Consider the following 16,015-nt stretch of genomic DNA (forward strand, 5'->3'; position numbering starts at 1 on the left):
TATGGCTATTTTTGATACGGAAGTGAATATGTTATTAGTGTTAGGTGAATGCCAAAAAAATTATTGGCGTGCAGCAGTGATATTTTTTGGACGTTATGAGATCGAAAAATCTCATGTAACAATTTATAATTTAGAAAAGCGGCTTCGTGAGCACGGTTAATTGTTTAAAAAAACTCGCAATGAACCTAAACCTGTCACTAATGAAAATAATAGTGTCAATATTCTTGCTGCAATTACATTAAATCTTCATATTAGTCAACGTAAAACTTGCACAAACATCACATATCAGTCGTTCTTCAATTCAACGAATTTTGAAACAACAAAAATATCCATATCACTTGATTTTATCACAAGAGCTTTCGATGGCAGACTACGATCACCGCGTAACATTTTGTGAGTGGCTGCAGGGTGTTATGGAAAATGACTTTTCGTGCAAAATACTTTTTTCCGATGAGGCTACTTTTATGAATTCAGGACATGTAAATAAACATAATATGCATTATTGGGCCGTTGAAAACCCACATTGGATGCGATCTGTTCCCTTTCAACATCGATGATCTTTGAATGTTTGGTGTGGCATAATAGGAGATTTTGTGATTGGACCTTATTTTTTTTAAGAAACTGTAACATCTAAAAGTTATTGTGATTTATTAAAAAATCATTTGCCTGCGCTTTTGGAAGATGTGCCACTACACATTAGAAAAGAAATGTGGTTTCAACAAGACGGCGCTCCTCCACATTTTGCAATCATCACAATTGCAATCATCAGACAATTTTTAAATGAAAAATTTGGGAACAAATGGATAGGTCGTAAGGGACCTCGTCAATGTCCTCCTCAATCCCCCGATCTAACACCATTAGATTTTTTCTTATGGGGATATGTAAAGGACAAAGTTATGTTTAAACCGCCAACGACAAAAAAGAATATGAAACAAAGAATACGTGACGCTTACGCTTCAGTGACTCCCGAAATATTAACAAATGTTAGAACAACTTTGATGTTTCGAGTAAATAAATGTTTACAAGTCCGTGGTGAACATTTTGAACATTTAATATAAAAAACATTTTATTTCTTTACGAATACGCAAAGAACTCAAACGCTTATAATTCAACAACACTATTTCCGAGCGCTTCAAGTAAGTACCTACAAATCGAAACTTCAAACTATTATATTTCATCATGGAAATATCTGACAAAAAAGTGTTTCAGACAAAATTTACTTGTTTTTTCCTGTAGAATCTAAATATGTAACGTTTTATAGGGGGTTCCATTTAAGATTATAAAATTACCCCCGCCCCCCCTTAAAGGAGAAGGGGCGGCCACTTCACCGTTTATGTAGATAGAAAGGCCCGTCAGATCCATGCAATTTAAGATCAAGAACTTTAAAATCGATGGCATAGTTTTCGAGATATTGAGCTGATTAAGAGTTATGTGGGCCACCCTGTATATATGTATATATGAAATTACTCGGGAAGATCTGTACAACATATTTAAAAATAAACCAAATCGGAGGAGGGCCCCTTTTATGTATAATTAACACATAATTGTTTCGGAGAAAAAATATGTAATTGTTAATTGCAAATTGGATGAGGAGTTGTTTCTGGGGAAAAGATTGGTGTCGGAGATGATCCATCCATATAAAACGTCAGAAGAACGCCCTCAACCTCCATAGCGATACCATGAAATTACATACTGCATGTCTGCCTCTCATTGAACGGTTATCCAAATTTTGATGTATCTGTTATTATTTTTAAGTTGCATTTTTGTTTGCGAATTTTTACCACCTTCGATTTTATATTTACTTTTGTTGACTTTTCACCGTGGATCATTCGTTGTTGTTTGTTTTTCGCTTGTGGTGTGTACATGTTATCGCTGCTGCTCCCCGCGGTCTGAGTAAGTTTGCCTCTATTCTGTTATTTCAAATTTCACATATTTTTTCACAATTTTCACACATTTGCTTTTTATTCTTTCGATCATAACGTATATGTATATTTGCATTAGTGCATCTCTCCTTGCGCTTTGCACCGTTTAGGAGGCATATTGCATCGGACTGTTGTGGGACGTGGCGATGACTTGCCAGTTTTTCTCTTTTATGTCAAGACTATATATTCACTGAAGAAGACTTGAGCTCGAAATGTATGAAGATTAAAATGGATTGATATTGGAGAAGGAGACTTTCTTTCTATACCTGCGTCGGCTCTTTATTGCCTTTTGCGTTTATTTTTTAGTTTTATTATACATATTTTTTTTCTGAAATAATTAAGTGTTTTCTTCACATCAATCGATTTCTCACATTATTTTGTGCATAAAATTATTAATACTCAATCTTCGATGTATACACTCAATATTTGAGTGTATACTCCCAATTTTGAGAATATATTCCCAATATTGAGTGTTTTTTCCGTAAGGGTCATTTATTGTTACTCTAAAGTCGTACAACATTACAAATAACATAAATGCACGATCTAAATATGTTCAATGATAAGAATAGTCCGGAAAGCATAAGAATTAAATTTGATTTCCAGTAAAAGAATTGTATTTCATCTCTTTAGACAAATTCTTATTTAACTCTATTTCTATTTTTAATATGTAAAATTAATTCACAGTCCTAGTAAAATAGCATGTTTTTACATGTAAAAACATGCTATTTTACTAGGACTGTGAATTAATTTTGAGGGATTTACAATAGATGGCGTAACTTATGCTATATCGCATCGAACACTTCTGTAACTATATTCATGTCAAAGCTCTGTCATTAGGCTTTTTATTATGTGTCATTTTGCTGAAGTGTAAACAACATATTTTTTCTCAGCTCCGAAGATGTCGAATTACGAGCCAACAAAACACCATTTGCGGGAAGTTTTACTTTTTCTGTTTAATTCAAAGAAAAGTGTTGCTGGATGTCATCGAGTGCTATTGGAAACTTACGGTGAACATACTCCATCGATAAAAACGTGTGAGTATTGGTTTCGACGTTTTAGAAGTGGTGATTTCGATACAGTTGACAAGGAACGCCCTAGTCAACCGAAAAAGTTCGAAGATGAGCAATTGAAAGCATTACTCGACCAAGATTCATGTCAAACGCAAGATGAACTTGCTGAATCGTTGAATGTTGATCGCAACAGTTTCCAAACGTTTAAATGCACTCGGTATGATTCAAAAGCAAGGAAATTGGGTGCCATACGAATTGAAGCCGAGAGATGTTGAACGGCGATTTTTCACGTGTGAACAATTGCTTCAACAGCAAAAAAAAGGGTTTTCTGCATCGTATCATCACTGGCGATGAAAAATGAATACGTTACGATAATCCTAAGAAAATCCGAAGAAAATCGTGGGATTTGCCTGATCATGTATCAACGACGGCAAGGCCGAATATTCATGGTTCGAAGCTCATGCTCTGTATTTGGTGGGACCAGCTTGGTATTGTGTACTATGAGCTGCTTCAACCGAATGAAACCATCACTGGTGAACGCTACCGAACACAATTGATGCGTTTGAGCCGTGCATTGAAGGAAAAACGGCCGCAATTCGAGCAAAAGCACGATAAAGTAATTTTTCAACATGACAACGCTCGACCACATGTTGCTCGTGTAGTCAAAGAATACTTAGAAACGCTGAAATGGGATGTTTTACCCCACCCGCCATATTCACCAGATATTGTTCCATCGGATTACTACTTGTTCCGATCCATGGAACATGGCCTGGCTAAGCAGCGCTTCCAATTTTACAAAGATACGAAAAATTGGATCAATTGGTGGATAACATCAAAAGATGAGTTGTTCTTTCGACGCGGAATCCGTATGCTGCCAGAAAGATAAAAAAAGTAGTGGCTAGCGATGGACAATACTTTGAAAAATAATAATGTACACAATTTTTCACAAGGTAAAAATATACCGATGAAGGGAGCCCGCCTCAATTATCTCGTCCTTGACATATGTTGTCAAGGTCACTGTCCTGAGTAACATCCAAAAGATTTTAGCCGTCCCTCGTTGTTCGTTAAAAAGTTATTAACAAAAGAATTTCACAACTTTAATACTTTTTATCTCCAAAAATATTAATTTGAGAAAAAAAATTTTAAGCAAAAAATAAAGCCGCTGAAAAACTCTGAAAAACAAAAAAGGTTATGTGCATTTTTTTCATAAACCTACTATTTTAGCTGTTATATAAAAAAATAATTTAAATATTCACATAAAGTATGATTGAGTTGGCCACAGTTTTATAAACCCATATGAAGTCCCAGTTTGCGTTGCAAAGTAGATGCACAGACTACACCCACACCAACCCCCGCCCCCACCCCCACCCCCACCTCATTGCAAACATGTGAAATCTTCCTTTACATGGAAAAGTATATGTGAAGTCTCATGTTCACGTATTTAGAGTTCTGCAAGTACTAAATACAAGGAATAATTCTATAGCTTAAGTCTGTATTATTGTTATGCTTACATATTTCGGACTATAAACATACTTTGTGTGGAAAATACTTTCGAACTGTGTTTTCATACTATTGTTCTACCTATACGATGTCAATAAAATCTATATTCTCTTTCTAATTTCTTTTGTTAATAACTTTTTAACGAACAACGACGGCTAAAACCTTTTGGATGTTACTCAGGGCAGTTACTCAGACCTTGACAACATATGTCAAAAACAAGGCAATCGAGGTGGGTCCCCCTTCATCGGTATATTTACCGCTTCAATTCAAAATTTATTCGCTTAGAAATTTACAAACCAAAATTTTTTCCCCTTAAACGGTTATTAAAAAATAAAAATATACGTGTCTATTATTTTAACCTAAATTAAAACACATCTAAAATTTATCAATATAACAAATAGTTGAATAATGTTGAATAATGTTCTTTATCAGTAGAGCATTATATATATTGTTATAAAGTAAATTGGCTTTTCTTTCTTAAAAATTTTCAAATTTTACAATTATTCTATTCTTTAATTGTTTTAAAAAAATTAATATTTAAATATTATTAATGTAATATTTAGTATGTTTTATATCATATTTTGTTTTTCTAATATAATAAGTTTTTATATAATGAAATGTTAAAATGTTTTGATAATTAATAAAAATTAGAAAGTAATATAAAAGATAAACACTAGTAAAATAAAAAATAAATTATAGAATAAAAAATAAAAAATAAATTATAGAATAATAAATAATTTGTGATTATTCTGAAAAGTATAATTTTTTTAAAAAAGTAGAAATTATTTTTGCAAAATCTTTTTGTATTTTTTAAACTATTAAATTAAAATATGATAGAATATGTCAATACATCCTTTTTCGAACAAAAATAATGATTTAATATATGATGACAATATATGATTCATAAAATATTTTTTTAACCGTTATTATGACATAATTTTAAATTACATAATAGGAAAATGTACATGTATTCTGTACTTACTTGCACTCCAATTATCAAAAAATACTCTGAAGTAATATAATATAGCCGCAAATCCTGACAAACTTATGGAAACCTTGATAAATGTCAGTGCCATGTGATTATAATACAAAAATGCCATTTTCTCCTGAACACTGCTGTAAGTTTCGGTCAAGAAATCATTCTCAATAGCTGTTAGAAACTTAGCCATTATTTCGCAACTTCGTCTGCATATGAACATTTTTCCCAATATCATTGTGAAAAGAACATTATCCGTCAAATTCGCAACAACGAGATCCGGTTGATCAAAATACTTGATCAAATGGCCTACTCCCATAATGCAATAAATTATCATATAAATACTGAAGAATATGAATAAAGGTTTATTCACTTTAAGTGGCCATAATCCTAAAATAGTCAAAAACCATCTGTTCCAAGTTATTATGTTTGATGCCTGAACGAGGTCGACCATCTGGAAATAAAGAAAGAGGAAAGTTCACAAATGTTGTAATGTATCACATATATTAAATGTGGTTTACAAATGCTTTATAAGAGTGAGCGAAATAGTCTAATATATGTATGTATATACAGGGTAGACTATTTTAATCAATACATGCGAATATCTCAGAAACACTGCATTAAATCGAAAAGTGTTTCAGATAAAAATTGTATGACTTGAAGGAGGACATAAGATGGTACCATTAATTTGACCTTGAAGAGTCAGACTGAAGGTCACCTAAAGATCACCTCCAACTTTTTAAATGGGATTCCCTATATACTTTTACACTTTTACATTTAAAAAGTTGGAGGTGATCTTCACGTTATCTTCGGATGACTCTTCAAGGTCAAATTAATGGCACCATCTTATGTTCCCCTTCAAGCCATACAACCTTGTCTGAAACATTTTTCGATTTAATATAGTGTTTTCGAGATATTCGCGTATACTGATTAAAATAGTCTACCCTGTATATGTATATATATATGTGTATATATATATATATATATATATATATACATGTATACATATACAGGGTGTCCCACCTAGAAGTGACCACCCCCTTTTATCTTTTAAACTAAAAGAGATAGACCATAACAAATATATATGAAATTAAATGGCTTTAACTGAACTTTATTGTGAGTATAATGGTTGATTACAAAATCTATTTGTATTAAAGAACGGAGAGAAATGTATAATTTTTTTATAATAATGTAGATATTTTGGTATAATAAAAGTTGTAGCGCTGTTTGAAATGAATATAACGATGTACGATTTAATGTAAATATTTTACATATTATACGAGATTTTCCTGCTTGAAATATCGCGGGCAACGTCCACCATTTCATTTTCGGCCCTGCGATATGGCCAACTTTTGACTGAGTATCATGATTAAATGACAACATGACATACATCAACTTCTAATACACGAGTCAAAAGTTAGCTATATCGCAGTGCCGAAAATGAAATGGTGAACGTCGCCCACGATATTTCAAGCCGGAAAATCTCGTATAATATGTAAAATATTTACATCAATGGTACATCGTTATATTCGTTCCAAACAGCGCTACAACTTTTATTATATCAAAATATCTACATTATTATAAAAAAATTATACATATCTCTCCGTTTTTTAATACAGATAAATTTTGTAATCAACCACTATACTCACAATAAAGTTCAGTTAATTTCATATATATTTGTTGTGGTCTATCTCTTTTAGTTTAAAAGATAAAAGAGGGTGGTCACTTCTGGGTGGGACATCCTGTATATATATATATATATAGGTAAATGACGGTATATGTTAAGTTGGGAGTGGCGCACTTGGATACCAATTATTTGCACACTGCTAAGTTGCACACCGCTCAGGTATACACGGAAAGTTGCACATCGTTCAGTTGTACACAGAAGCTCCTTCGAAAAAACTCTGGGGATGAAATAATTTGGACAAAAGTCTCTGGGGTTAAAACGACTTGGGGACAAAGTAGGTCGAGGGCATATTATAGGGGGGTTCGGGGGCGAAGCCCCGAGAGGCAAACGTAGGAGCAGGAAAAAGGGAGTGCATGGGGGCCGAAGCCCTCCCGCCTATGATATAGCTAATATCTATTATAAAAATTTAAAATAACTTTTTAAACATAATATGCTTTTCACCTTGCGTTGGGGTCTTGCTAATCTTTTCTGTATCTATTTTTAGTATATTTTAGACTCATCAGATTTTTAGTAAGGCGAAGATTTAATAAATATAAATTCTATACACACCTTGCGTAAGGGTCTTGCTAATCTTTTCTGTATTTATTTTTAGTATATTTTAAACTCATCAGATTTTTAGTAAGGCGAAGATTTAATAAATATAAATTCTATACGCACACACACCTTGCGTAGGGGTCTTGCTAATCTTTTCTGTATCTATTTTTAGTATATTTTAGACTCATCAGATTTTTAGTAAGGCGAAGATTTAATAAATATAAATTCTATACAAGAAAAAAAAATGTAAAAAAAATAAAAAAATACAAAAATACAAAAAAAATTAAAAAATACAAAAATACAAAAAAAAAGTATAAAAACAAAAAAAAATAGTGTCAGTTCTTTGTCCTAGTCGTTGACTCCGGGCTTGGCTGAGAACGAAGAATATATTAATGTTTTCTTTCATGTTTCTTAGTGCAAAAGGAGAGGATCTTTTCTTTTATCTCATTATTTTCGAAAACTATCAGTTTTATGCGAAAAATGTATAGGACATAAATGATATATTTTTACAAGAACTACAACTTTTATTTGAAACATTTTTTTGATACATGAATATTTATCGAAATAATGTCAAAAAAGTGATATTTTTTTCAATTTTTTGGAGTTTTGACCTTGAAAATGACCTAGTCGCAAATTTTCATTATCATATTTGTAATCAGCGCACAAAAATACAAAAAAATAGTATAGTCTCAAAAAAATCGGAGGGTTCACCTATGCGCCACTCCCAACTTAACATACCGTCTACATTTTTATAACATTTATCTATTTACCACTAATTTTACGTCTTTAACGTCGATTTTCTCGAAAACTTTCAATTTTACGCGAAAAATGTATAGAATATAAATGATATATTTTTACAAGAACTACAACTTTTATTTGAAACATTTTTTTGATACATGAATATTTATCGAAATAATGTCAAAAAACTGATATTTTTTGCAATTTTTTGGAGTTTTGACCTTGAAAATGACCTAGTCGCAAATTTTCATTATTATATTCGTAATCAGCGCACAAAAATACAAAAAAATAGTATAGTCTCAAAAAAATTGGAAGATTCACCTATTCGGAACTTTATCCATATATACCGGGTGTTTCAGACCACCCGTACACCCCATTTTAAAGCAAAGGAAGTGGTTATTTTGAAAAATGTTTCAGACAAAAGTTGTTGAAGATAAAGTAATGCATTACATGGGTAAATTTGATTGACCTTGGGTGGCGTCGTGAAGGTCATGTCAAGGTCGACTTGAATTTTTTAAATGGGAACCCCGATTTTTCATTGCATATTCTTGTAGCTTATCTCGAGAACTTTCCAAAACACTATAATTAAGTACCTTTTTATTAAGTACTTTTTGAGTTATAAGGCTTGAAATAATTTCTTAATTTTATATAAACCATAAAATATCTAGTAAACCATTCATTTTTCGATTATCTTACCTTCATACTTTTATGTACAAAATAATGAGAGGAATCAATTGGTGTAAAGAAAACACATAGTTGTTTCTAAGAAAAAATATGGAATTGTTAATTGCAAATTACATATTTTTTCTTAGAAACAACTATGTGTTTTCTTTACACCAATTGATTCCTCTCATTATTTTGTACATAAAAGTATGAAGGTAAGATAATCGAAAAATGAATGGTTTACTAGATATTTCTGGTCTGAAACACCCGGTATATATATATATACAGGGTCTACCAAAAGTGTGGAAACCCCTAAATATCTCGGAAAATATACGTTTTACAGAAAAGTGTTTCCAACAAAAGTTGTAGGGTTTAAGAAGATCTATATACTGATTCTATCAGTTTGACCTTGGATGGCGTCGTCAAGGTCAGGTCAAGGTCACATTGACTTTTTTAAATGACACCCCCTACATTTGATTGCATATTCTTATAGCTTAATTCAAGAGCTTTCCAAAACACTATAATAATGTTCATTTTTATTAAGTACTTTGCGAGTTATGAGGGTTGAATGATAGAGTAGCGCCGGTATTAACATTATCCAAGGTGTACTACATGGAGGTTACTCGCTCGGATTTGCATCTGTTGTGTGTGTGATCCAGCTAACTAAGGCAAGATCGGTCGTGGATCCAGTCAGCAAAAGCAAAGACCCAACCAAATTACAATCGAGCATTTAAAGACCTGGAAAGCAATCGACATAGTAAACAGTAAATAAATTTGTGGATGCTCATTTATCATAATAATTGTTCGAAATGTGTGCGTGTGCGTGCGTGCGGTGCGTGTATACAGAGATCAGGTTAGGTTGCACCAAACGATTGCAAATGTGTTTCAATGTGTTAAAGTAAATGCTGAAAGTGGCTGCCATTTACTTCCTGACAATATGCTAATCTTTGGTAGAATGTAAAAATGACTTTACGATTCGTTTCAAAAGGTATCAAAGCCATTTCATCCCTTATTCGCTGTATCAATTCGTGAATGGTTTTAGGTTTTGTTCTGTAAACCTTACTCTTCAGATATCCCCATAGATAATAATCAAGAGGAGTTAGATCTGGTGACCGAGGTGGCCAATCCTCTCCTCCCTCATTTCCGTTCCTTCTTCCTATCCACCGTAGCGGAAAAGTCTCATTTAAAATACGACGTGGTCCTGCACCAAAATGAGCAGGAGCTCCATCATGCTGAAACCATATTTCTTGGAAATTATTTGGAAAAGTATTCTGTATGGCTGGAATTATTTGATCAACAAGTAATCTCTCATACCTTTGAGCGTTCAAATATTCTTCAAAAAAAAACGGCCCTATTAAATAGCCATCTATTATTCCGCACCATACATTTATTTTTTGTGGATGTTGTGTGTGAGTTTCCCGCACCCAATTCGGATTCTCATCTGACCAGAAACGAAAATTTTGATTATTAACTTCTCCCGTTAAGGTAAAAGTTGCCTCGTCTGTGAAAACAATTTGATAAGGGAAGATGGGCCGGACATCTATTAGTGCCATCATTCTTTCACAGAAATGTATACGACGCTCCTCATCTCCGTTTTGCAATTCTTGAACGTATTGCAATTTATATGGATGGAACTTGTTCTTCTTTAAAATTCTCCAAACCGACATGGGAGCAATATCGTGAGTTTGAGCGACTCTCTGAACACTAGAATTGGGATCTTCAATAAATGTCTGCAGAACATCAAGTTGTTTTTCTTCGTTGGTTGCAGACAATGGTCTTCCTGACTTAGAGCGATTTCTTACGCTACCAGTTTGTCTAAAACGTTCTATTGTTTTTAACACAGTGGACTTATTAATTCGACGGTTCGGATACGTGTCATTAAATAATCGAACGACATCAGAGAACGATCTTTCGTTATCACCCCATCCACGCATCATGAGGATAGTGATTCTTTCACGTTCCGACAAGTCGCCAGCCATTTTTAAAACGTTTAATTTTAATTAATCGTACGTTGTATTTGGACGATAACAATTAATTTCTGCTTGCTCAAAGCTGAAGTTAGAAGGTGCTCGTTCTTTGATAGCTTTATACATTCTTAGTTGAATTTTAAATGCGAGTTAGACTGCATGTAGTGCGTCACATAGCGGTAAATGAAGGAACTAACGAGACGTTTCATACACGTTTTATGGAGCAATTTTTTGGCAATTTGACTTCAGCGAAATATGAGGATATGTTGAGGAATCGATCTTGCCTTAGTTAGCTGGATCACACACACAACAGATGCAAATCCGAGCGAGTAACCTCCATGTAGTACACCTTGGATAATGTTAATACCGGCGCTACTCTATCATTCAACCCTCATAACTTGCAAAGTACTTAATAAAAATGAACATTATTATAGTGTTTTGGAAAGCTCTTGAATTAAGCTATAAGAATATGCAATCAAATGTAGGGGGTGTCATTTAAAAAAGTCAATGTGACCTTGACCTGACCTTGACGACGCCATCCAAGGTCAAACTGATAGAATCAGTATATAGATCTTCTTAAACCCTACAACTTTTGTTGGAAACACTTTTCTGTAAAACGTATATTTTCCGAGATATTTAGGGGTTTCCACACTTTTGGTAGACCCTGTATATATATATATATACAGGGTGAGGCATCTAAAACAGGCCACCTGAATAACTCCGTTGGTAAGCCGAATACAAAAAAATTGTTCAGACAAAAGTTGTATGGTTTCAAGGGGGACATATGATGGTGTCATTAGTTTAATCTTGAAGAGCCACCCGAAAGTCACGTGAAGGTCAGCTCCAACTTTTTAAATGGGACACCCTATATGCTTTTGCATATTCTTGTAGCTCATCTCAAGAGCTTTCCAAAACACTACAATTATGTTAGTTTTCATTAAGTACTTTCCAAGTTATGAGGCTTGAAATCATTTTTTAATTTTACATAAACCGTAAAATATCTAGTAAACCATTCATTTTTCGATTATCTTACCTTCATACTTTTATGTACAAAATAATGAGAGGAATCAATTGGTGTAAAGAAAACACATAGTTGTTTCTAAGAAAAAATATGGAATTTGCAATTAACAATTCCATATTTTTTGTTAAAAACAACTGTATGTTTTCTTTACACCGATTGATTCCTCTCACTATTTTGTACATAAAAGTATTAAGGTAAAATAATCGAAAAATGAATATTTTACAAGATATTTTACGGTTTATGTAAAATTAAAAAATGATTTCAAGCCTCATAACTTGGAAAGTACTCAATGAAAACTAACATAATTGTAGTGTTTTGGAAAGCTCTTGAGATGAGCTACAAGAATATGCAAAATCATATAAGATGTCCCATTTAAAAAGTTGGAGCTGACCTTCACGTGACCTTCGGGTGGCTCTTCAAGATTAAACTAATGACACCATATATGTCCCCCTTGAAACCATACAACTTTTGTCTGAACAATTTTTTTGTATTCGGCTTACCAACGGAGTTATTCAGGTGGCCTGTTTTAGATGCCTCACCCTGTATATATATATATATATATATATATATATATATATATATATATATATATTGTATATAGGGTGTCAGGAACATTTTTGCAATCCCGAAGTGTGCAGGTAGATTGGCTCAAATTAAGAAGGAAGGTACTAGAGGAGGAGCGATGGGTGTGTAAGCGTGCGGCGAAGGCTCTTCACCTCCCCAATCACTGTTTCACTGCGTGTCGCCATTATGTTACAATGATACCGCCTTCACCGCCAGGCACTTCTAGCCACGCGCATTGGTTGATCTTCTTTAATTAATTTTTCATTAATTATTGCGAATATCGCAAAATAGTATAGTATCTTCCTTCTTAATTTGAGCCAATCTACCTTCACACTTCGGGACTGCAAAAATGTTTCTGACACCGTATATAAATATGCACACACAAACACACACACACACACACACACATACACACATACATATATATATGCACATATGTACAATGTGTATATACAGGGTGAGCCATTTTAATTTATCCACCCAAATAACTTTTTTATATTTGAATGTACAGCAAAATGTTTCAAATAAAAGTTGCTTGACTTCGAGGGGGACAGAAGATGGGTGGCAAAAATTTGACCTTGGATAGTCATTTGAAAGTCGCATAAAGGTTATTCTCAATTTCTTGAATGGAACCCCCTATTTTCATTGCATATTCTTGTAGCTTATCTCGAGAGCTTTCCAAAACACTATAATTAAGTACCTTTTCATTAAGTACTTTTTGAGTTATAAGGCTTGAAATAATTTCTTAATTTTACATAAACCTTAAAATATCTAGTAAACCATTCATTTTTCGATTATCTTACCTTCATACTTTTATGTACAAAATAATGAGAGGAATCAATTGGTGTAGAAACACATAGTAAGAAAACACATAGTTGTTTTTAAGAAAAAATATGTAATTTGCAATTAACAATTCCATATTTTTTCTTAAAATTTTTTCTTTATGCGACTTTCAAATGACTATACAAGGTCAAATTTTTGCCACTCATCTTCTGTCCCCCTCGAAGTTAAGCAATTTTTATTTGAAAGATTTTGTTGTACATTCAAATATAAAAAAGTTATTGGGATGGATAAATTAAAATGGCTCACTCTGTATATGAATATTTGTATGGTATATGTTTGATAGAAGCAAATATATATATCCGGTCAACTTCGTATGCGTGTGTGTATCGGCGGAAATATGTAAAAATTTAGAATATGCTAAAATGTATACGCGAAAGATCGTTGATGTACACAAAGATTGAAATTCCCAACATTCACCGATGTCTCTGCCTCACTTACAATTAGTATCACAGTCTCGAAGCATACTGATTAAAGGCCATAGCCGGGTAAGCATGGCCAATCTGCCCCCGCAGGTATAGGACTAAAATTTTTTCTGTAAGTTACTATCGATAGGACTTACAATTTCCTAAAATATTAACCTCGAAACTACACGTGCTTAAGAGTAAAAAATAATTATTTTTTTCGAATTTAATTTTTTTCTCCTAAACGGTTCAATGAATTGTTTTGAAAAAAAATATGTAATTTGGGAACAATTGCGCCGCATTAAAAAAAAATTTGGGTCTAAATTCAAGAATAACAACATTGGAAAAAAAATATTTTAACTTTCAAAATTGTTTTTCAACATCGTAGGCGCTTGGTATACCTACCATTTTTTTTTTGTAATATTTTTAAACATTAATCTATAACATATATTTTCTATAAATCGATTAAAGGGGTAGACGATTGTTAAATGGATTAAGTAAACTTTTAATATATTTTTTCTTATAAATGGTTCGATAGATCATTATAAAAAAAAATATGTTTTAGATACTATTGAGTCACATTCATAAAAAAATTGAGATGAATGTTGAATAATAATTACATTGAAAAAAAAATATTTTAGATTTTCACAATTATTTTCGATATCATAGACTGCTTCATCTATCCGATTTATTTATAAATTGATCTAAGGGGTAGATGGTTGTTAAAAAAATATAGCTAAATGACTAAAGTACTAACGTTATCACGTTATAACTTTATATACAGGGTAAGCCATTTTAATCTACGCATTGAAATATTTCAAAATCCATAAGTTTAAGACAAAAATATTTTAGATAAAATTGTTATATGGCTTGAAGGGGGACATAAGAGGGTGCAATTAGTTTGAGCTTGAAGAGATCTGAAGGTCACGTGAAGATCACTTCCAACTTTTTAAATGAGACACCCTACATAATTTTACATATTCTTATAGCTTGCCTCAAGAGCTTTCCAAAACAATATAATAAAGTATTTTTTCATTGAGTACTTTCCAAGTTGTGAGGCTGGAAATAATTTTTCAATTTTACATAAACCATAAAATATCTAGTAAAATATTCATTTTTTTATTACCTCACCTTAATACTTTTATGTACAAAATGATGAGAGGAATGAATTGGTGTAAAGAAAACACACAGTTGTTTTTAGGAAAAAATATATAATTGTTAATTACAAATTAAATATTTTTTCTTCGAAACAATTATGTGTTTTTCTTTACACCAATTGATTCCTTTCATTATTTTGTACATAAAAGTATTAAGGTAAGATCAAAAAATGAATATTTTACTAGATTCAAAATCAATAAATGAATATTTTATTAGATATTTTATGGTTTATGTAAAATTAAAATATTATTTTGAGCTTCATAACTCGAAAAGTAGTCAATGAAAAAATACTTTATTATAGTGTTTTGGAAAGCTCTCGAGATAAGCTACAAGAATAAGTAATAAAAAATAGGGAGTTCCATTAAAAAAATTAAAGGTGGCCTTCATGTGACCTTCAAACATTTTTTCAAGATAAAACCAATGATACCATCTTATGTCCCCCTTCAAGCCATACAACTTTTGTCTGAACAATTTTTTTGTATTCGGCTTACCAACGGAGATATTCAGGTGCATCGATTAAAATGGGCCACGGGGTATATACAGGGTGGGGAAAAAGTATGGAAGCAAACAATTATTTCCGTTCCCTTACATTTTACAAGAAAATGTTTCAGACAAATGTTGTATGGTTTCAAGGTGGACATAAGATGGTGTCATTAGTTTGAGCTTGAAGAGTCACCTGAAGGTCACATGAAGGTCACCACCAACTTTTTAAATGGGACACCCTATATACTTTTGCATATTTTTGTAGCTTATCTCGAGAGCTTTCCAAAACACTATAATTAAGTACCTTTTCGTTAAATACTTCTTGAGTTATAAGGATTGAAATCATTTCTTAATTTTACATAAACCATAAAATAATTTGTAAAATATTCATTTTTCGATTACCTTACCTTCATACTTTTATGCACAAAATAATGAGATGAATCAATTGGTGTAAAGAAAACACATAGTTGTTACTAAGAAAAAATATGTAATTTGCAATTAACAATTACATATTTTTTCTTTAAAATAACTATGTGTTTTCTTTACAC

At 32.4% G+C, this 16,015-nt stretch overlaps 1 protein-coding gene across 1 annotated transcript; it reads right to left on the reverse strand.

Moving 5' to 3' along the window:
• Nucleotides 1–4,786: 4,786 nt before the first annotated feature.
• Nucleotides 4,787–5,862, reverse strand: LOC105253671 (the record flags this gene model as incomplete). Its single annotated transcript, XM_025408703.1, has 2 exons — nt 4,787–4,791; nt 5,415–5,862. Coding segments are annotated over 2 exons (453 nt in total), but the record flags the coding sequence as incomplete, so codon positions are not given.
• Between the last annotated feature and the right edge of the window lie 10,153 nt (nt 5,863–16,015).

Source organism: Camponotus floridanus, unplaced genomic scaffold, assembly GCF_003227725.1.
Source record: "Camponotus floridanus strain SB8 unplaced genomic scaffold, Cflo_v7.5 scaffold222, whole genome shotgun sequence".
Taxonomy (NCBI): Eukaryota; Metazoa; Arthropoda; class Insecta; order Hymenoptera; family Formicidae; genus Camponotus; species Camponotus floridanus.